Below are 22,823 nucleotides of genomic sequence, written 5' to 3'. Positions count from 1 at the left end.
GGGCCAGGCTGGGGCCCCGAGAGAGCTGTCCCACCCACAAACACATCATCGCATCAGACTCTGAAAATAAATAGCAGAAAAAGATATCAGAGGTCATCAGGAACAAGGAGGCGACTCTGTGCCTCAAGTTAGGGGAAAATTAGGCTTTGTAGTGCCGGCGCATATGGAATGAGTGACACGTTTCAAGGTTAGACTCTAGTTGTTGTCAAGTGCTTATACTCAGTCTTGGATGCCATGCCAGAGAGTCACCTAATAAAATCGACAAATAGAAATCTGCTTGTAGATGCAATAAAGTAATATAACCTGTGGGCATAACAGAGCACACACATAAACAAGCAAGAAGTCCAAATGTAGACCACATCAACACTCACCCACATACTTTCAGCAAATCTCCTTTCAGTGCGTAACAGCTGGAAAGGGAGAGCAGATGTCTGATCCATCCTCCCTTTACAGTAAAAACAATCCACAGTGCAGCTTGTTCTTTGTTTAATTCAGAGCCTCAAAAGTGATGTCATCCCAGAGGAATGTTCTTAAGAGTGTGTTTCTGAGCGGATATTAAAAACACTATGGATACCTATTGGGTTTGTGGGTTATTGTTCCAAGGCAACCAAAATACATTAACCCAAACAGCAAAAATTAACATGAATGTCACTAAAGGGATAATTTGATACTTCCTAGAGATCACCTGTAGAGGCAACATGTGGTATCTAATCATATCCAAATATCACAATTTACAAAATACCAAACTTTTGCAGTCCAACACTATCTTAATGCAATGCAGTTGGAAAAGCTACTTTCACCTGCTGTCTTATTCACAAGCAGTCATTAATTAAGCGCCTTGAGGTGACTGTTGTTGTGATTTGGCGCTATATAAATAAAATTGAATTGAATTGAATTGAACTATGGTGGGTAGCTCTGCATGTTTGATTTGACAGATTTTTTACACCTTCCTAAGGCAAGCCCAAGGGATTTGCGTCTTCTAATGTAATTTATTTAATATGATAAATTTAAACAACCTATGTAATGCTCACAACTTCAAATTTTATTTTGATTGCTTCAAATTAACATCTCTTATACTTAGGGATGGGAATTGATAAGAATTTAGCAATTCCAATTCCATTACTGATATCGCTTATCGATACGATTCCGTATCTCACTGGGTTCTCATTGGTTCCCCTTTGAGAGTCAGCACCATTTCTAAGCAGCACATCAAAGACAATACATTTTTGCAAATTGACTGTATACTGTGTGGTCAAATGTTTGTGCATGTTGAATGTATTTCCTCGCTTTGTTGCAATCAGTTTTGGAATTATTTCTCTAAAATTACTACACATATTACACACAACACTTAAAAGTTATGCAGTACCTTAATTACTCCCAAGAGCAAGTAATTTGTTTACTCGTTACATTACTTTCATGTTACACTGTAAAAAGACCTGATATGCACCATTTAACAAAAAAAAACTACAGGCTACAGTTCTACACACCAACACAAATCCCTATCCTAATAAGGACACACATATAGGACACACAAAGCTGACATCTCAAAGCAAAGATGAAAACCAGTGTCAATGAAATGACAATAATGACATTTATTGAAACCAGCACAAAGAGACTTTAAAGCAATCGCCACAGTGATTCTGCTTTAGAAACATGAACATGTACAAATTGAGGCTGCAGCCTGACTGTTCATCGGTTTGTTACTTGTTGAAGTTCAGGGTCTGGCTGCTGTGCCGGGCATTCACTCAGCTTTAATGCTTTCACCATTGCATTCTCATCCTTTTGTGGACTAAAAGTAAAAAAAATAAATAAAAGTAATAAAAGTCAAATAAAAGTAAAGTCCATATCCACACTGCAGACTATGTTCCTCCTCGGACACACGAACTGAAATCAACTGTAGCGCAAGTGCAAGAACCAATAACAATTGCAAGGAACTGAATTACTAGGAACAGGTTCTCTTCAAGAACTTCAGGGACACCGCCATCACGTTCCACAATGATGCGAGTTTTATATTCCCATGGATCAACCAAGAAAGAAGCACCTGCTAAGCACCTTCAAGCTCGACTGCAATTTGCAGCTGCCCACATTAACAGGCCAAATGGATCCTGGTGAGAAGTTGATAGTCCAATTAGACAAAGATTGAGTTATTTTGCCACAATGACAAGAGGTATATTGGGAGAAGTAAAGGTGACTACCTCCAGAGTATTTAACTTCACATCAAATCAACAGCTAGATGGTTAAAACTTAGATACAATGATTCCAAACACACATCAAAACAGGTTTGGGATGGATGAAACAGTCTAATATGAAGCTTCTGAAATCGTCTTCCGAAAGCCATGACTCTAACTCTACTGAAAATCTGTACTATACGTAAAAACTGTGTCTGTGCCGCAAAAGCAACCAATATAAATGAACTCTACCAATTCTGCCAGGTTAAATAGCCAGAATTATTGCTGATGGCTATCACAAGCATTTACCAACTATTAGTTGGTAATCCAAATAATAAAATTCCTAAAATGTTCTTAATAAAAGTAAGTACTGAAAGTGATGTATACTTTTGACCCTGTGTGGATTAGAGAAAATCCTAAATATATTCAAACTTGTAATGCAAATTCTCTCTTTTTTAAACTTATTAAAGATGCATGCTGTACAATCATTCAACAGTGGAAAAAGATCAGTTCAAAGAAATCATTAAAAGCCCCAAATTACCATGAGAGTCATACCCATGATGAGTGTGTGTAAACTTCTGACCACAACTGTATATTTGCCTCTAAAAATTGAAAAGAAAAAACCCAAAACTGACCACAACAAAGAGTGGGGACCCAGGAGGGAAAACGTACCAGCATTTAATATGTTTCTATCATAGCTTGCACTGGATATAAAACACCGGGACATGACCACAATGTAATTAACACATAAAACACCACACAAAAGCATGAATGCCAGTAACAGCATCTGCCACTTACACAGATTACATCATAGGCTCCTCAAAGATTCGCTGCAGAAATCTAAATAAGCCATAAGTTTGAAACACTCCACTTTAGCACCTGTCTAGTTTAGGTTCTGCAACCATAAAGCTTAGCCTGCTCTGACTGGTGGGCTGAACTACTGAAATAAAGTAAAAGAAAAATATAAGTAAAATAACACTGGTACCTAATTAATTCTAACCCCTTTTCTATGAGTCTCAGTATCGCTCCTTGAGAGTTATTGGCTGGCAACAAATCTTGGACTTCTTTCACACATATTTGAACCCAAATCTGAGACACTTCTGCAGAAGTTGCTATATTCAGTGTTAGGGACATTATACAGAAAGAGTAATATGCCACATTTTACTTGTTAAATTACTCACTATATCACATAACATTGGAGTGAAATTCACTTTCAGTTGCTACCAACTCCACAACAGCACAAGTCCCTTTCCCAGTAAGGACAAGATTGTTTCCAAGATATGCACGTGTCCAGCCCTCAAAATTTGTATCTCCTATACCAAGTGATACTCTGTCCCTGTTTATTGATTTAAAATTGTTGTCAAAGTTTCCAAACTCTCCGGCTGTCACTGAACCAATTTTGACATAACACTAATCTGTGGGCATACACTCAAAACTAATGGAAAATTAGACACATGAGAAATTTGCTAGTGTGGCTAATGCAAAGGTAGGAATAATCCGCTTGTTCTTCAATTCTATAAATTTAAAAGGGACATGCACAATGCGTTGATGAGCACTAAAGACCAATCAGCTATATGCAACTACAGACCAATCAGTCAGTCAGCCTGACGTAACATTTACCTACATGACATAACCCACATTCCTCTATGACTGTAGCTACTTGCATCCAAACCCCATCGCTCTTCACACACAGCACTCAGAACCCTCTTTTAGGTTCCACTTCCACCTTAATGAAAAAGACAGGACAAATCTATTTCACAGAATTATAATTTGAGACATTTTCTTGCCTGCAGGGTAATAAATAGACTGCTTTTTTTCTATCTTATGTAACGTAAGAGTATGAGACAGTGAGGAGATGGAAAGTGAGACCACTCAGCGCTCCGAGGCTATATAAGAAGTGTTTGACAGAATGGAAAGATGGATTAGGGCGAGACTGAAGTGAAATTAGCCAACGAGCAGAGCTGTTTTTTTCTGCAGAGGGTTTGGGTTGCCACCTGACCAGGCTGCGTACCCTTGAGACAAAACACTGCAACTGAGGGCTATAGCGTAGATGAAACATGTTTTATGTTTCACATATATACTAACAAAAGAAAATATAATCACTACACTGTACTATTAATAGTTGTTACCTCGTGATCTTAACACTAAGGACAAAAGTGGCCCAAATAAATTGAATCCAAAGCAGAATGGTTGAACAATAAAGTTGGTGATAAAGAGGCCAAATCAATCAATGATCGGCCTGCCTCCTTACACCTTCCCAGCCCATCTCAGACTTAAAGTGGACGATTTACCTTAACTTGTATTTGATTCTGGTGTTTTCAACATGTTTTCAGACAATGAGTATTTGCAAAAGGCTCAGGCTTCAGACTATGCTAAATGCTCAGTTTGTAACAGTGCTTTTTTTCACTCTTGGATCTTTATGACATCAAAGAATGGCCACAGCCTTTTGTGAGGGTTAGGGTCAGGATACAGGGTTATATTTCTTGTTAACTTTGACATGCATATCCCAAGGCGAGATATATGAAGCTGAAAATAAAGACAAAGGGGCAGTGGTTCTTACTGAAGACCTAAACCATTTAAAAAGTGTGATGATACAGCATGTACAGAACTGTGTAAAAGTCTCGAGCCAGCCCTCATTTCTTTATATTATTTTTGCTTCCAAGGCACCAAACTTTCCTGTAATTTATAGTGCTCTTTCTGAATTTCTTTCAAAGTTGTTTTTTATTTTTTGGTTTGTTTTTTTCAGTCCAGTCCTTCACCACTTTCAAAGGAATTACTTTTGTTGTTTGTTAAGCCACTTAACACTGACCTATGACTCATTCAAGCATAAACAAGGCACCTATTTCAAGCAATAAACCAGTGTGGTATTTCCACATAACATAAACTGTATCTTTAGGCACTTTGTTACTAGCAGTCTTAAAAAACAATTTTAGTTCCAATTCCTTTAGTTAAATCTAGTAAAAATGCCATACATACATAAAATAGTATTTCTGCACCAACAAGATGATTTCTGAAGACCCACAAATTTGGCATATCTCAGTATGCTTTGCACTGGTTCCTTAAAAAGTGTTTCCTCTGAAAGTAATGCCCTTACTAGGACATATTTGAGAGGCATATTTGGACATTAAACTGGTCCATCTACTGTTCAGTGAAGCGTCACTGAACTGAAAGTGAGTGGAAACAGGTCTAATGAAGAGATGAGTACAAATTTGAGTGTTCTAGTTCAAATGACCATCAACATATACAGAGGAGATCGGAAGATATGTACAACAGTGACTGTTTATAGCCATCTATAAAACACGGTGAAGGCTCTGTTATGGTTTGGAGCTACATTTCAGCCAGTGGTGTTTGAGATCTTGTCAACACAGAAAAGTAACATCAGAGTTTGATCCACCATTCAATACCATCTGTAAAACATCTGATTGGTAACAGCATCATTTTTCAGCATGACAATGATCCCAAACACAGTGCGAATGTAGTAAAAGCACACCTGGATAGAAATACCACACAATGGAGTACTATCAATCATGGAATGGAACTGGAATTCCCAGATCCTGGATTTCAACATTCATGAGAGAAAAGGGGAAAAAAAGGCAGAGAACAATGAAAAGCCTAAAATGTTCTTCAAGACTGGAGAACTTTTCCTGAAGACTACTTTAAAGAATTGGAAGAAAACCTGTCTAAAAGAGTTCAGGCAGTGCTGTGAAATAAAGGTGGTCATACCAAATATTCTCTTTCAAGGTAGAATTATTAGGATTAGAACTGTTTGTTAGAAAAACTCTGCTTTTGACTTATATACTGCAATTTCATTTATGTTTGAAAGTGTCAATGAGTCACTGCATTTATTTTATTTATTTTTCATTTCCTATGAAAATGTAAAGCCACGAGTGGCTTAGCCATTACTTTGAAAAGGAGATTATGTCACAGGTTATATGATGCATCTGTTTTAATCTCAACAACCTCACCCTATTCTTGATTCAGATGTTTTCAAGGGATTTAATGACAATAAGACGAAAACTACCCTTAAAAAAACTATTCGTTAAATCACTTAGATTATGGAGAACTTGTGCATAAATCAAACTACAGACAAAAACATTAAAAAAAACTTTCAGATGTATGTAGCTCAAATTAGGATTCATTGTTGTTAATAGGAAGAGCTGCAGCCATGCCAATTTAGAATTTACTAAAATTTAGTAAATATGAAATATTTCACTAAAAGATACTTGAAAATAAAACAGTGAAGAAGAAAAAGGGCATCATCTTGATTTGTAGTCAACCCCTGTAGTAAACCCTTAATGTTCATAAGAAAATCCAACCTCCAGTAAGTCTTATTGAAATATTCTCATGGGTGAAATTTGAACTTGCTCAAGGATCAACAAAGCAAGAAAGCATGTTCTGAATTTCCAAAAACATATAATTGACATGTCTTGATCAAAATGGTGGACTGACCAGAGAGACTTACACACCGCTGTACACAGCTTCATGCTGCTAGCATGACAACGACAACTAACAGACCAACTGAGAGTGCAGCCAGTCCCTGAGGCTAAAAGCAAAGCGACACATGAGAAGCATTACCAGGGATATTTCACAGCACTTTGATTCAAATGTCTCATTTTGGTCAGTTCAGCACAGAGGACCCACGGACATTAAACTGTCTGGCTTTGCCCAGAATGAAATTACCCCAAGCCTCTGGGTTCCACTATCACACACGCCTGAGGACGCACACCAAGATCAGCTCCATTGTCCCCTATGCCATACAATGGACCCATCCATCACTCGAGGGAATGGGTCCACTGGACTCATCCATTCGTTAACAGAATGGGTATGCCGTGACAGGCCTGTCTTGCTAAAGCCTCTAATCCAGAGTTATGGCACAGTGTGTCTGTGTTACTGTTAAATGTAGTACTATATGCCAGCTGTTGCCAGCAGGTTCCCATCTGAGGACAGTCTAAAGAAACACACCGTCGATCATCGATCATTCTATGATGAACATAAAAGCACAAATATTGCCCGAGAAGGAGCAGGACATTTAGGTCATAATGTAAAATTCAACAAGTACTGCAAATAAATTGTTTCAGGTTCACTCCTGCAGAAAAAAACCACCTGCATGTTCACAACATAATGTGGGGCGCTCTCCTTTCAAGCAGAAAAAGAGTTAAAAAGGTGGATGCTTCAGTTGTGATTAGATACTGTAGCAGCACAGATAAACTCATATACAGGGGCGGAAGGGAAGCTGAGAGGCTTGAGATAACTAGAAAGGAATATTCTTGCAATAACAAGACACTTGCTAAGCTGTACACTGCTATCAGCATTAAGAGGAAGTTCTGACCAAGAAAAAGAAACAAAGAGCCAAAGGGAGACAGATAGAACAGACTGTCACCTTTGAAACTGCCTGTGTTTTCAGCAAGAAGTAAGTAGACCAGCAAGGGAAACTAAAAGTCTTAACTACTTGCAATCACTTTAAAAGCAAGCGTAAAACACTCCCTCTCCTTCTGTCCAGGTGCAGGCATGCAGAGCTGGCTTTTTCCTCCGACTCCCTTGGCTCTTTTGTGAGGCCCATTGACGAAAGGGAGATCCACTCAAGGTGGGAAGAAAGAAACACCTCATCCTTGACTATTTGATTAACAGCTGTCTTCTGTGCCAGAAAATCCATCCCCCACATTTTTCCCTCCCAACCCTGAACCCCTAGTTGTCTCCTGAAAGAGCAGGTCTGTATCACACACTTCTAGAGTTACTCTGCAGATCAAACTGGAGAGGAGAGCAGAAAGGCAAGAAATCCTCTGAGATATCAGAAGGAAGAGGGAAGGACAAGCAGTGGGAAGACTGGGGAACAAACAGTGAGAGGAGGAAGAGAGAGAGAAGGGGGAATGGCACAGCTTAACAAGATGGCAGGAGGTGCAATTTAGCAAGGGTGCAAAAGGGTAGGAAATCATTGGCAATGAGGCAAAAGACTGAGGCAGATACTGGAAACTAGGACAGAATAAGATTAACATCTTAACTTTTTAATTTGCATTTTGTGCTCTGCTGTTGCATTTCATTTGTTTATCATGTAAGATGGTAACGAGCAGCATGCCTTTCCTCAAAGTTAATGATCTTTCCTTAATGATCAGCTTTGTTTTTCCAAAGCTGTTAGTTTTGTGAGATTCATCCCATTAGTCCTGGTCACATTGCTGAAATCATTTCTTTTGTTCCAAACAACCATTTCATGAAAATAAAGCTGGAGAAATTTACCGCTAATAATTCATTCATGGTTAAGATTTTAGATTTACTAGTCATCTTAATCAAAAAGAGACTCAAAAAACAACAATAAACAGTAATAAAAACAGTGATTGTCAAATGAGAGGTTCAGTCCAGGGCACCAGCTCTAGCCAGTCTACTCTGCTTAAACCTGAATTGTCTATCATGCATCCATCAGTGTGTAAAAGGACAGAATAAAGTGCTGCTTAAATGTGTGGAAAATGGGTGAATGTGGCTTATAATGAGAGCACTTTGAGTGATCAATGATCCATTTACCAAGACTTACCAAGACTTCTACCAGGATTTGGTATCCTATTAAAGATGGCTTTTTTGGAATCAAACAAACTCTATACACTATTTTTTTTTTTTTACAGCACACTAAACATCTCTGGAGATGGTCAGCACTAATGTGAAGAACATGACTTCTACTGGGTTAAAATGTGTAAAAAAAACAAAAAAACCCCACACTGGTCCTATAAAACATAAAAAACAGCACAGGTGGCACACTAAAGAATTCCAGAGCAGCGGGGGAGGAATATTCCAGAGGGTACCAACTCCCCCCGGCACTAAAGCTCCCTACTTCCTCACAACGGGGACCGATCGCCAATGTAACTTCCTGCTAGGCCATAAACAAACAATGCAATCAACTGAAGTCAGGCTGAAAATCCTCTACTGCCTAAGAGGTCAAGAGGTATACACCAGTCATAATTTTCAGCTGTGGCTGTGACAGTTATATGGCTGCCTAGTTTGGCTGTACTGCAAGTGGAACAAGCAGTTTAACTACTTGAACATTTTCCCCCCGTTTCTTAAAGCAGCCCATCTCTACGAGGAGGGAGCAGTATAAAATACAACTCTGTTGATTAAAAAAAGATGGGACTTTGTGTAAAATGTTAACAAAAGATACGCTTAAATGGAGGTTTTGAAAACTAAATGTTCTCTCGGACTCACATGTTCCTGGATCTCAGGCTGAAATTTCCTTTGCAAGATTTTTTATTTCATAATGCACCGAATGTTCTCAGTAGGAGGCAGGTCTGTACAGCAGGCAGGTCAGCTTAATTGCCAGACCTGTTTACTACAGCCATGCTGCTGTCATTTGGTATTTTCTTGCTTAAATAAACAAGGCTTTCCATGGAAAGGACTTCATCTAAATATAATCACACAATATGTTACTCAATGACAGATGTGCAAATTCATTCAACTCATGCCACATGAACTCATACACCCCATGCCGTCATGAATCACAGCTCTTGAAGTGCACTCTGTTAACTAGCCAGATAATCCCTCTCCTCAACAAACAGTATTTATCCATCAGCAATATCAAAAAACACAAATTTAGATTTGGAAGACCGCAGGACGATTTTACATCTTCCTTCTGTTTTTAAATGAACCAGCTTGCAGCGAGGATGGCAACATTGTGAGATCTTGTTATATCTGTTTTTATTTTTGCATGAATTTTAGCTTGCAATTGTGTATCGTGTTTTGCTTTTGATGGGGACTATCCTGAGATTGAGACTTCTCAGTCTGATTCCCTGCATACAGAGATTTCTCTGGATTACTTCACTCTTTCTGCACCGATGATGACAAACTTCTCAAACTTCAATTTGGCTGAGAAGCATGATCCTTAAATTTCTATACTCTATACTGCATCGACTCCACAGTCTTTCTATTTACACCGTTGCTGAATAATCTCTTTCTCTCCGTCACATCACAGAGAGGCCGACTGTGCAACACTCTCAAATTCTGGGTGACCACTTTTCGATCAAAGAGCAACTCCACAGGCCAACTTTTAGGAGAAAACTTGTCTCCAAACAATCGTTGTCTGACTCAGACTGACTTCAGTCACTCAATGACAGATTGGTAAAGGTTTGCAAATAGTTGTTGTCTAATCTATAAATGCAGACATATTGCTAACACATCGTAATCAATCGGAGTCAGTCTGTGCCGATGAGCGCAACAAATCAGCGGCACATCTCTTTGCAACATGGCACTCAGCTATCTGAGTACCCTATTGCCCTACAGCTGGTTTTATTCTGGTTATATTCATATACAAAAGCAAAGTTGCTAAACGCCTATGTCTTCTGCATTTAATAAGCTTCCTGCAGCAGCTATGGCACTATTTGTGGAGAAGTTTCTAATTTAAATGTATACATTTATGGCTTTATTTCTGTCAGTTAATTTCTGCATGTAGATTTTTTAGACAGCTACAAACTGTAATTGCAAACTGACAGTAGGATGGTGGAAGACTGCCTCCACAAGTCAGTCATGACTTAATGCATTTCACTCACAAAAGTCGTTTTCAAGATGGCAACTGCCTTCAAGTAGTCACAGACCCGATCCCTTTCTTCAAAGCAACCATTTTAAAGGCAACAAGATCACAAGTTCATTCATCCTCCCCTTCAACAGGTCTAGTCTTTGATGACCATTTCCTCTAGTCTTGAGATGTTTCACATGTTTTGCGATTGACGCACATATGTCAGTCTCCTGTCAAGACATTGCTGTCATCAAATTGAAATTCAATACAAATAAAAATAAAAATATATTTTTCACAATACAATTAGTGGTCTCATTTTCAACATTTCATTTTTTTTGTCTTTTTGCTATTTTGTAACTAAATATATGGTTTAAATAATGAGAATAGGCATGATATATTAAGGATTAAGTTATACATAAAGCTGGAGTTTTTGCCATTCATATGAGAATGTGGGGCATGCTTTCCCTGTCATTAAATAAATAAATAAATAAAAATACGCCAACAGCAGCAACAAAGTACTGCACATTGATCTGGCTCATTTAATGTCCAAACCTACACATCATCTGTGTAGGTCTCCTCTGACGTCACGCCAGTACAGTAAATACACATCCTTGTTCCATTATTTGAACAATGCACACATTCATACACTCACACACACGAGAACAGGAATCTGCCTGTCTACACTAAAGCAAAACAAAACCCACATCACCCACACTAGTGAAAAGGCGCATTTCAACGCTTGTGCGGAAGCTCTCCAAGGGATGTCAGACATGTCTTCTTTTGGGCACGCTGATCTTAGATTAGGCCTGCAAGTCAAGCCAGCACTCTGGGATACACAGACGTTAGCTTCAAAGAGTGAGAGGAAATGCCGTGCCCTTCCTGTCACTCCCAGTCAGAAATGACGTGACTGTGATGCTATGAAGAGATTACAGATTCAAATTGTAAAACAAAGAGAAAAAAAAACCAGTATGACCTAAGAAAGGTAAAAATAAAAACATTGTACAAATGCCCGCGCACACACACACACACATATATATATATATATATATACAGAGTTTTCAATAAAGAGTGCAAGGCTAAATACGACCACTCCAATCATATTCAGGGCATTAGTTTACACCATTCTCATGTCCTTCAATCACTCAGAACAATGAACTTTTTATCCTGACTGGATGCCAAATTAACTTTAAGGGATTCCCCTAATGTGCTCACTGACTGTAACCCAGACACCTCTTCATCCATCTCCACACTCCTCTATTAATGGTCAACCATGTATTTGTCTTCCTCTCCCTTATCGGCTCTTCAGTGCCTTAAAGGTTGTACTAATAACATGGGGAGAGGTAACACATCGGTGTCTCTACAATGTATGTCAAAGCTTGGTTTGTTGAAGAAACAGCCATGAAGACAACAGGAATACATACAAATAGGCAATAGATGATCCTGTTTTGTATGTACTGTACAGGATGCTGGTAGCAGGCTGTTCATAACTCAAGACTCCTGCAACGCTTTTGAACCCAAATTGTTGCACAAAATACAAACAAAAAAATTCTTATGGAAATACTTTGAGCTGCTGGCTTCACATCTTTAAAGCTACATTTGCACAAGTCTAGTGCTTTGTGTGTGTGAATCATAGAGCCTCGTGGGTACACAGCATACATGGTACAGCCTTTGAGTCCAGACATGCCCTTACTTGACTTCTTAATCTTCAGTTTCCTGCCCTCCCTTTCGTATCTCAGTATAAAAACTTCACGCCACTGTGATTCCTCCCCTGCTTCGCCTCTCCCCTCTCTTCTCAGTATCACACTACAACAGCTTTATGCCTTCTTGCCACAGCTCCCTGGTCCATAGCCCCTCCGCTCCTGCTGTTTCCACTGGGGCACTGCACAAAAACTGCGCTTGGCTTGATCCCAACAAATGGGGCCCTCATACCTCCCAATCTCTAGATTAAATAGCACCAGTCTCTGAAGTCTTTCCAGGGGCTAATGGCTTTTGTTGCTGGGAATAATCCACACATCCTCTCCCACATCCTGGGGGTCTGCTGGCCTGTTGTGAACCCCGCCTTTACCCTCTTCATGTCTCTCTCATCTCCATCTCAATCTGCGCTTCCATTTTGGTTGACCTCCCAGCCTTTCTATAGCACAACCCTGCGGTTATGTGTTGAGGCATCCACGACTGAACCACCAACATTGAAGGGAGGATGCAGTTGTCTGACACTGGGTTGAGAACCATGCAGAGTTTTATAGGGAGTAAGTGCAGGTGCTGTCTGAAGCTTAATGAAGGCCCTAAATCTCTTCTGTCATTTGCAGCTAACTGGAGCCTAAGCAGCCAGAGAAAAGGGGATAAGTGCCTGGGAGCCATCCTCATAAGGAAAAGAAAACATCCGTCAAACAACAACCACGGCAGAACAGCCTCGGTGTCAGCACTTGACGTCCATTCAAAATAAATACAGCAGGGAGACACATTTTCACAAGATGGGGGCAAGAATGTTTTCCATGGATGAAAGAGCGCTGGGTTTTTGGATAAAAAGAGACTAAAAAAATGCAAAGTAGAGAATGAGGTCTGTTCTGTTGCCCGTTTGTCCCTCTTTGTTGCTTAAAATAGCTCTGATTAAGACCACACTTTGCTACAACGTCAGCAAATCACGCAGACTACATAACCAGGTATGAGCTCATATCCTGTCTGGGGCACTTTTTCTATAGCAGTGTAAAAGAGGGGAGGATAAAAGCAGATGGAGAGAGAAAGAGAGACTGTGGTTGTAAACCGCAGACACTAGGATGCTTACTGACCACCCTGATCAGCTTACTTAATCAGAATAGTTTTTTTAAAGGCCCAAACATTCATCACCTTGAATTTACTTTAATATCCAAGTTTTGCTTAACTTATAAGGCTACTAGATGCAATCAGCTGCATCTATAAAGAAGTCATACGCAGCCTAAAGAATGTAGAGAAAATATGAAACTATGACTTCTGGGGAATGCCCAAGGGCACGAAATGTGATCAACCACACAAGTGGAGAGGAAAGACAAGGATGACAAACACAGTAGCCTTGAAGATCGAGCAATATTACGAGAGCAAAGAGAGTAACAGAAAGTCGGGGGATGAAAAGAGAAGCAGTGAAGGATAAAGATGTGACAGAAGCAGGACACATCTGATTTTCAGAACACAAGGATTACAAAAAAAAGGGGGGGAGACTAAGCCAATAAAAGGAGAATAAATATGGAAATGGAGGACGGGGAACAGATCTAAGGACAGACACAAGCTGAGGGTGAAGAGGAAATAAATACATGAAGGGTTATTATCTATAGCGTCCAAAACAACAAATCTGTCATCCTGTGGCTTCGTGACCACCCATCAGCCTCCAGACCTCCACTACTAACCCTGCATAAAAACATAAATACACACAGGTCTAGTGTAAGTTGGAGAGGCTAAGGACCACCTGAAACATCCTGGAAAAAAACAAAGATGCAACAGAGCAGCCTATTGACTGATGATGATGTCAGTTAGAGGGGATATCCCTAGTATGGTCCTTTCAGTCACACAGGCTCGGCCTTGTGAGTACAGGAGGAAAAACAAAGGAAGAAAGAAAAAAAGAAACAAGGGGAAAAAAGCACCAAGGTTAAATTATGTGAAAAAGAATTGGAATAACAATTTTGGAAAAAATCTCAGGAAATAGCTGTTTGGAATGGAAAAGTGAATGGAAGCAAAAAGAGGTGGTGAGTTTCTGAGTTTTGGAAACAGGATGAGGGAAGGTAGGGAACAGAAAAAATAAAGAATAGTCGAGGGCAAATTAATGGACAACGAATAAGGAGGAGAGTGTAAGGAAAAAGGGGTTTAAGGAGATGCTTAGTAAAGAGGCTGAAATCTTCTTTGAAACTCTGTGTTAGTCTTTTTATTTGCTTTAATCTAGCTATTTTAATGTTTCCTGCTTAAAAAGACAACAACACCACACAATTACATCATTTTTTAAGCACCATGCATATGCGAGTCATAACTCCTGCAGGCCCGTGCTGGAAGCAGTTATGTGGGGGCACAAAGGAGGGATGACAAGTGATTGAACAAAGTTTAAAGCTGGAGTCTTTAATTCAGAAAGAATTCGTATGTGGAGGATCTCCACAGAAAAGATTAAGAAAGAGCGAGGGGGTTTCGAAATGTGGAGTGTGCCATTAATCATGCAACCCTGAAACACTTTGCCTGTAGAAACCAAAACAGAAGCAGCAGGTTGAAGTTAAAAAAACAAGTGCTTGATTGTCGCTTTGCTGTGGGAAATCTTTGATGTTTCTTCACAAGTTTTTACATGGCCGTCGATAGATTGGTCTTTTCGGCATTATTCTGCTAACTGTTCAAGAAATCAAGAAACTTCTGTAAAAGAACTACCAACCATTAGTGAGCAAACAACTTTACTCAAATAACTTTTGTTTTGCAACTTGTGAAAGTAAAAAAGGAACTACAGAGAAGCAGTGTGACATTTCTGTGTTGACAGGTTGTTTCTGCTGCTCCTAGGTGGTCAACCAATCAAATGTTATAAGTTTAAAAAAGCTGTAATACAAGACCTTTGATGGAAATTGGAGCAAACTGGTGAAAGCGGTTTATTAAAACATGTGCAGACAAGCATGGAAATATAGTACATAACTCAAAAGCTGAGATTGTTCAGTTCTAACAAGACTGAAAGTCAATATTTGGTATGACCACCTTTATTCTTTAATGCAACCTGAACTCTTAGGCAGGATTTCTTCTCATTTCTTTAAGTAGTCATCAGGAATAGTTCCCCAGGCGTCTTGAATGAGGGCTCTGGAGGCCAATCCATGACTGATAGTGGTTCATTGAGTGTTTTTGCTATGTCAGGATTATGTTTGGGATCATTGCTGAAACATTAAGCAGTTCCCAATCACATGCTTTATAGATGGTATTGCATGGTGGATCAAAATTGGACAGTACTTTTCTGCATTCACAATTCCATCAATTTTCAAATGCAGCCCTAAACAATGACAGATGATATTTAACTGTTGTATTTAGTTTTTAGGCCACCTCTTTTTCTTTTTTTTAAATGTTCAGGTACAAGGACTGGACTGCAAATGAGTGAAAAAGCAGCCAGTGTCCAAAGACAAACTGTAAAAAGACCTTCAGAAAACCTGGAGAACGACTGCTCTTAAAAAACATAAAAGACAGTCTTCTTCTTGTAACCAAAATATAAAGAAATGAGGAGTGGCTCAAGACTTTAGCACAGTACTATATAGAGCTTTTCTTCACTCACTGGCCAGTCAAAGCGCTTTTCACTTACACAAGCCTTTATAGTATACGTAGTGTTCGTTTTACAATGAACTTTAAGTGCTTTATCTATTTCAAATCAACAATGATGGTCATTTAAAAATTGAGAATTAACAGTTACACTAACAAACAAATCTTTTGACCGTGAAAGGAAACTGGAGGACCCACAAGCAAACATGAAAACGACTAGCAGAGTATAAATTCTTCATCATCAACTCGCTGTACAACTAACAAACACCTCACAGTTTACTTCTATTAATTTTAAACCTGTAGTCCTGTTCACTAATATTTTTTCTCTCGTTCCAGCATTTCTTTATAATCTACTCCTTGCAACCTCTTAACAAAAACATAGATGTCATTACCTGGCCATTCCCAGACTTGAGAACCCTGCTGGGACAATGAGAACATCAAGTCGGGGAAAGGGGTGCACCCCCAGAACAGCATGGGCTGCATCCAAACATTGAGGCAACAGCTTAAGGACTCCCATCTGCAAAAGGGAAACAAACCAAAAGCAAAGAAATGTTATTATAGCTCACATATTTAAATAATAAGGATTTTTTTTAACCGCTCCCCATGGAAATACAGTCTAATATGTTTACCAGGGTGCCAAGAGATGGTAGTTGAAAACCTCTGACACAGTGACACAAACGTCAACTGATGCCGTCTCCTTTAATCATACAAAATTTAATTAGCACAACTCTCAGTGGCTCTTTGTCAGAACCCACCTGGGCCTTTTGCAGAAGGCAGGCAGGGCTAAATACACGGTGTGGAATCACCCGCTGGGACCAAGCCGACCGCTCAGTAAATCGGCAAGGGTAGTCGCCATGGGAACAAGAAATGCCGTCATCCACCATGCCTGAATAATCAGTTACAGAGAGTCCCTCATCCTCAAGGGAAGAGTAACAGAATGCAGAGTCTACGCAGGTAGTCTGGTCCCTGCTGTAGAAGAAAACAGGAAAGAAAAGTTTAACCAAAGGCTAATAACAACATTTTTTAAATTTCCATTTTTTTTCTTTTTGACTACATGGACCTTGAAATACTGAACCATCCATGGCACAGTGTGCACTGTCTCACTGAAATGAAAGGAGTGGAAATATGGAAATGACAGTATACATCACAAACCACAATGAGCCCAAAAATATCTAAGTGCCGACATGCAATCACATTCACTCTAATCCAATATCCAGCACTAAGTCTGTCCTCGGCATCAGAACCGTTCCAAGGGTTTCAAGCAACAGCCAAGTTTCCTTCAAGCCATTCACTGAAAATAAAGGCCCTCCTTGTAGTTGGGGAATCATGGGGCCTGCAGCAGGCTATGGCTGGGCTGCTGCTGGAGGACAACCATGAGGTGGAGGAGGAGAATTACTGGAAACCACTGGCAGACTTGCCAACCTGCTGTCCGGCAAAAGGGAGACCCCAGATCGACCATGCCTTGCACAGAGGAAACCAGCCCTTTCGAAAGGCTCCAACCTGCGTTTTATATCCTGTATGTCTATAAAATTTATGTAAGCCTCAGTTTTTCTATCCAACAATAATTTCTGCTGGGCACTGAACCTAATGTAATATGGTGAAAGCCTTTATGCATTTGTCATAAAAAAGCTGATTGAGTGCTGCACACTATTCATCACCCTAACTTCACCTGCACCATTTTTGGTGAAGTGTAAGGAAAGTTTGACCATAGAATGTGGAAGGGCCAGACTTAGGTTAATAACAGTCTGGAGAAGAGGTCCTACTAGAAGGAAAGAACACAGGAAAAACTAATAAAATACCTGCCAGTCTGGAGAGGAGAGCCCTTTACTACTTCACTTGAAGAACTTCCAAGTCTAGACACACGCTCAGCCTCAGTCCACTGCCCATACTCAGGCCCAAGTTTGGCAGTCTTGCCACAGTCTGTCCCGTCCCTCACCCCTTTTTCCAGCTCTGGGGGGATTTCTGCTGTGACTTGTTGCCAGTGACCCACTGCCAAAGTGAAGGTGGAAGCGGGCATGGGCATTGTAACATAGTAATTCCACGTTAAGAAATCTGCAGAGAAAATGCCAAAGAAGTGCCAGAGAGAGAAAATAAAAATGTCAAAGGTACAGAAGTAGTAAAGAGTTTAGACGACTGGCAGCATGGAGAAAGAAACAGAAGAAAAATCTGAACTGAAATGCCATTTTGCTTTTACTACACTGTCCAATCTGATGTGTTTATCTTTGACATTTTATTTCTTTTTAGTCCCACCCATCGGTACAGAGTGACACAATTCTCATGTCCACCTTTCAGATGATGTGAAAGTTATTAAAATCTTGAAAGGCAGCCAGAGAATTATCTCAGTCTGGAAACTGTTACTTCTATTATAAGTAAACTCATAGTACTTTGCAAAAGTATTGAGCCGTATTTCTTTCTTTTGTTTCCAAGAAAAGAGACATTCTTCTAATTTTTTAAATAGTCATAAGTAATAGTTCTCCAGTCTTTCTGAATGTCTTTCAAAGGTTGTTTGAATACTGGCTGCTTTTTTGCACATTTCCTAATTTCCAGTCCTTGAACCTCACTATTTCAGAGGAATGCTTTTTTGTTTACGCCACTTAACACTGACCTATGAATCATTCAAGAATAAAAAAAGCACCAAACTCAAGGAATGAATCAATGTTATGTCTACACAACAGACAACCTACCAAGAACCCAATTTTAAATTGTATTTTTAGACTCTTTGTTACCAGCAGCTTGTTGCAAAACCACATAATTTGTTCCACTTTATTTAGTTGAAGCTAGGAAAAAGATGAAGAGTATCTGAAAGTCATATCCTTAATAACTAGGAAAAAGAAAAAAACCCCAACAAAGACCTGACGCGGGATCTGAGACTCATCATAAATGGGCACAGGGTGGCTGTTAAGAAAGGGCAACAGGAAGAAAGGGCTGATGTATGCTAAATTACAAATTGTAAAGGAAGTCAGGAGAGAGGTCTTGACAGCCATCTGTAAAACACAGTGGAGGCTCTGTCATGGTTTGCCACTCCATTTCAGCCAGTGATGTTGGGGATCCTGATAATGAATGCAGTACAACCATCAGATTTCGATCCACCATGCAATACCATCTGGAAAGAATCTGATTGGCAACAGCTTCATTTTTCAGCATGGCAATGATCCCAAACACACTGCTAATGCAGTAAAAGCATACAAAGGAGAGAAAAGCATACAATGGAACACCATCAGTCATGGATGGAATCCCCAGAGCCCGGACCTCAACATTACTGAAGCAGCGTTGGATCATCTCAATGGAGAACGGATTAAAAAAAAGGCACACATCCAAAGAAAAGCTTTGAATGTCATTCAAGAACTATTCCTGAAGACTCCTTAAAGAAATTACAAGAAAGATTGCCCAAGAGAGTTCAGGCTGTGATAAAGAATAAAGAGGTGGTCATACCAAATATTGATTTTCAGCCTCATTAGAATTGCACAAACTCTGTTTTTCCCTTATATACCGTATTTACATTTATGTTTACACATTTTCCCATTAATCACTACATCTACTTCTTTTGTGAGCTTTTGCACAGCATATCCTTTATTGTAAACCTTCTCTGTTTTTATTCTTCTCAATGTTCTAACTGGTTTGTTTGGAACAGATGCTGACATCATACATATTTGAATTACTGACCCAATCTGAAATGTGGAGCTCTAAAAGGTTTGTATTTGTATTTATTGAAAAATGTTCTCTACTGATTCCAATAAAATACAAAGACCTTTTTCAGTGCAGTTCGTACTCCTCAACAATGCTCTCTTTTCTCGAAGCACTGATATTGATGGGTTTTTTTTTTTTAAAAGCATTAGGCTGATTTTTTTCTGTTTATTTGTTTATGTTTTTATTTATTCCTATTTTTTGTGCCTGGCAGACAAAAAATAAATAAATAAATAGCTAAGACCTTTTAAAAGCTTCACTGTCACACTATCTGAAGACTTAGCCAGCTCAAACTGGATGTGACACGCAGATAAACGTGGGCCATTACAATCGGTAAATGTTATCTTATTTGGGAATTAGGCTGATAATGGCTGGTACCAGCTTTCAGCCGATACTTTGGTGCACACGTACCCTTTTTATTTAACCCAACAAATCCAATCTCTCAAACACATCAATAGTCCATGCTCCCATAATAGCTTTTAGCTTCAACACTGGACACTACAGACCCATTTATTCCAAGTAATGAAATCTAATACCAATCTCTTCTTTTCAGTTTAGTAGTCAATAAATTTGTGTAATATTCAAAAGTTTACAAATGTACATACACACACACACACACACACACATATATATATATATATATAAAACAAAGAAATACATATACAATTGAGGTTTTTGAAAAGCTTACGTGTGTCCCCATCTTCAGCAGGTACTGCCTGCTCCTCCCCACTCATCAAAACCACGCACTCACTGGGGGCCCGTACTGTTGCCTGCCATGTTGACATGGCAACAGGCGGCTCCTGGCAGGGGAAGAGGGCTCGGTTGTTGATGGGAGAACCGGCGGTGTAAACACACACCCTGGAAGGGTAAACAATGGTAAACTATAAACAACCCTCACTTCAATGCCCAAACGCACACAGAAACACAGACATAAGTAAGGCATACCCCACACAGGAGAGAATAAAATAGCCCGAGGTGTGTTTTTGTGAATGAATTAATCTGTATTATATTATTCTGACATAGCACACTCGGTATCTTACACTGTAACTTTGAACAGAGCAGATTTTATGCCAGTTGCCAGTTGTTGTTTTTTTTTAAATAATGTGCCAATCTTTAATGGAATAATTCAGATGATTTGCATCCTGAAACAAACCTGTTGTCCTGATCTTTGGTCCACCGCACTGAACCTCCTGCTGGTTTCGTCTCATAACAGATCCTGAGAGCACAAGGGAACTCCTGAGGTGATGTGACTCCATTTTTCCTCACCTGTAGACTCCATCGGTCTCTATGGAACTGCAGTGTGCTTCCATCCTGAGCACCGGGGGCACGGCCACACAGTGAAAAGAGCTGATGCTGCTGCCTCCACTGGCTGGAGGGCATGGAGATGAGGTTCTGAATAAAAGCTGCCTGTGGCTTCCTTGAAACATCCCCTGACTTTTTAGATGGTACCTCTGGAAAGCGGCTTAACATGGCTACCACAGAGGTGACGTCCACCTCTTCGACCTTTGACACGTCAAGATCACAGCAGTCCAACACTAAGGTGAACTCACCACCACTTGTAGTGTGCCACAGACTTGAAGACTGAATACTTTCTGCATCACCACACATCTTCTCCACCTTTGTTGTAGTCGTTTCAAGCTCTTTTTTACCATCCTCCAGAGCATCCACCTCCTTGTATTTGGATGTAAAACCATCCTGACTTCCTCCAGCCTCAGTCCTCACTCCCGAACGAGGCTCCAGGAACAGAACAATACTACCACTGATGACCTTACTGTCAAAGTGAACAGTAAGGTCGAGGACATAATGCCTGACCAGTATGTGGTTAGTATTCGCTCGAAGCGGAAGGTCATCCGTGTCAGGGTTTAGGTCCCCATCTGGGTCCATGTTACACCAAGGACATCAAAGTTGAGTATAAGATAGCTGAAACAGAGGAAACAGAAAAAAAACTAACCCACACTGACTGAGAATCTGAGGAAAAAATCTAACTCATTTCTGTCTGTGCATAAACCATGATGTGAATACACCATCATGGTGACTGCAGGCTACAGCTGCATTTAACTCCAATGAACTCTACACATGCCCACATTCCACAATGAAACGACTTTCAAACAGGAAAACAATTTCATGATCCAATTTTGATGTGTGTTAACAAAGCAGTACAAGTAAAAAAAAACTCAATACACAGACAGTAACAGCTAACTATCTGCAGGAACCTATATTAAAGCTCTCCTGCTTTTATTTTTCCTGTCAGTCCTTCTATTTAGCCTGCTTGGGGCTGGAGGGAGGCTTGGCACGACAGAGGTGCAATTACTATTTACAGTGAGAAACCCTCAGAGCTTATTCAGTGCAGTTTATAAAATTATGAGCACTGAGGAAAAAAAAACATATCTTGAGCAACAGGATGGAGAAAAACATATCTTCCATAACTGTAAAAGACTGGACAACAACAGCCAACTCTGATCTATGTGTCCACTCTTTTATTAAGCTCATGCAGCTTGTTAATAAAATTAGTGTCTGTTTACTGTTACTAAGGAAAGAAAACTTGAGTGTTGCTCTAAGGGTATAGGAATTATGTAGCAGTGGGCGGAAGTGGATGCCAGAGATCTGTCACAGTTAAAAGTGATTAAGTTGTGTTCTTGGAGGCAGAGCAGGGCTTGCAGGCAAGTCACAATACTGCTCAACTTCGACCAGGGTTTTCCTTTCTTTTAATCACAGGCTAAAGTGTGAGAAAACATAAAACAGAAACTTTCGGTCAGCACAGGAAACGAAGGTCTTCACCTCAGTGTTTCCAAACGCCGCACGACGTAAATGAACGTCTGAAGTTTTAAAGTTCACTAAAGTGTGAAGCTACCTGGCTGACTGACATGAAGGAGTTCGGCTAACTTGCCATCACAGGTCTCTGTCATTAAACAGTCTGCGGTTCAACCGCAGCGACGGTGTCGCCACAAATAACCGGCTTCGCTGTAGATAACAGCGTATTTACTAATATTTGTACAAAACAGCTGCTAACATACCGCCGAGCATCACAAGCTCTCGTTTGTTCTACAACAAAGCTGTATCCGTCCTGTGCGAGTCGAGCGTTGATGTCGTCACATTAGTGCGACGGCAGGGGATTGTAGTCCTTCACCTGAATTCTCCCCGCTCTGTCGAGCGCTGCACGTTATTTATTTTTTATGATAACTACGGAAGTAACGATTAAAATGCTTTTTTAAAAAATTAATATATACATTCTGATATATGATATCAAA

At 39.8% G+C, this 22,823-nt stretch overlaps 1 protein-coding gene across 1 annotated transcript in view; it reads right to left on the bottom strand.

Annotated features, from left to right (window-relative positions):
• The window catches only part of aopep (aminopeptidase O (putative)), an 87,225-nt gene extending 64,531 nt beyond the window's left edge, over window positions 1-22,694 (bottom strand). Inside the window, exons 1-6 of the mRNA XM_084946506.1 lie at window positions 22,590-22,694; window positions 20,729-21,495; window positions 20,264-20,433; window positions 17,691-17,943; window positions 16,647-16,860; window positions 16,284-16,408 (exon numbers count right to left, since the gene is read on the bottom strand). Coding sequence (XP_084802632.1) covers window positions 16,284-16,408; window positions 16,647-16,860; window positions 17,691-17,943; window positions 20,264-20,433; window positions 20,729-21,459 — 1,493 coding nt within the window. The 5' untranslated portion in view covers window positions 21,460-21,495; window positions 22,590-22,694. The remainder of the gene's footprint in view (window positions 1-16,283; window positions 16,409-16,646; window positions 16,861-17,690; window positions 17,944-20,263; window positions 20,434-20,728; window positions 21,496-22,589) is intronic.
• Between the last annotated feature and the right edge of the window lie 129 nt (window positions 22,695-22,823).

This window comes from Perissodus microlepis, chromosome 12 (assembly GCF_051167445.1).
Source record: "Perissodus microlepis isolate ML-2025 ecotype Zambia chromosome 12, ASM5116744v1, whole genome shotgun sequence".
In the NCBI taxonomy this organism is placed as follows: Eukaryota; Metazoa; Chordata; class Actinopteri; order Cichliformes; family Cichlidae; genus Perissodus; species Perissodus microlepis.
Note: the sequence above shows the minus strand (reverse complement) of the source record. Positions and strands in the feature narration are given on the sequence as shown.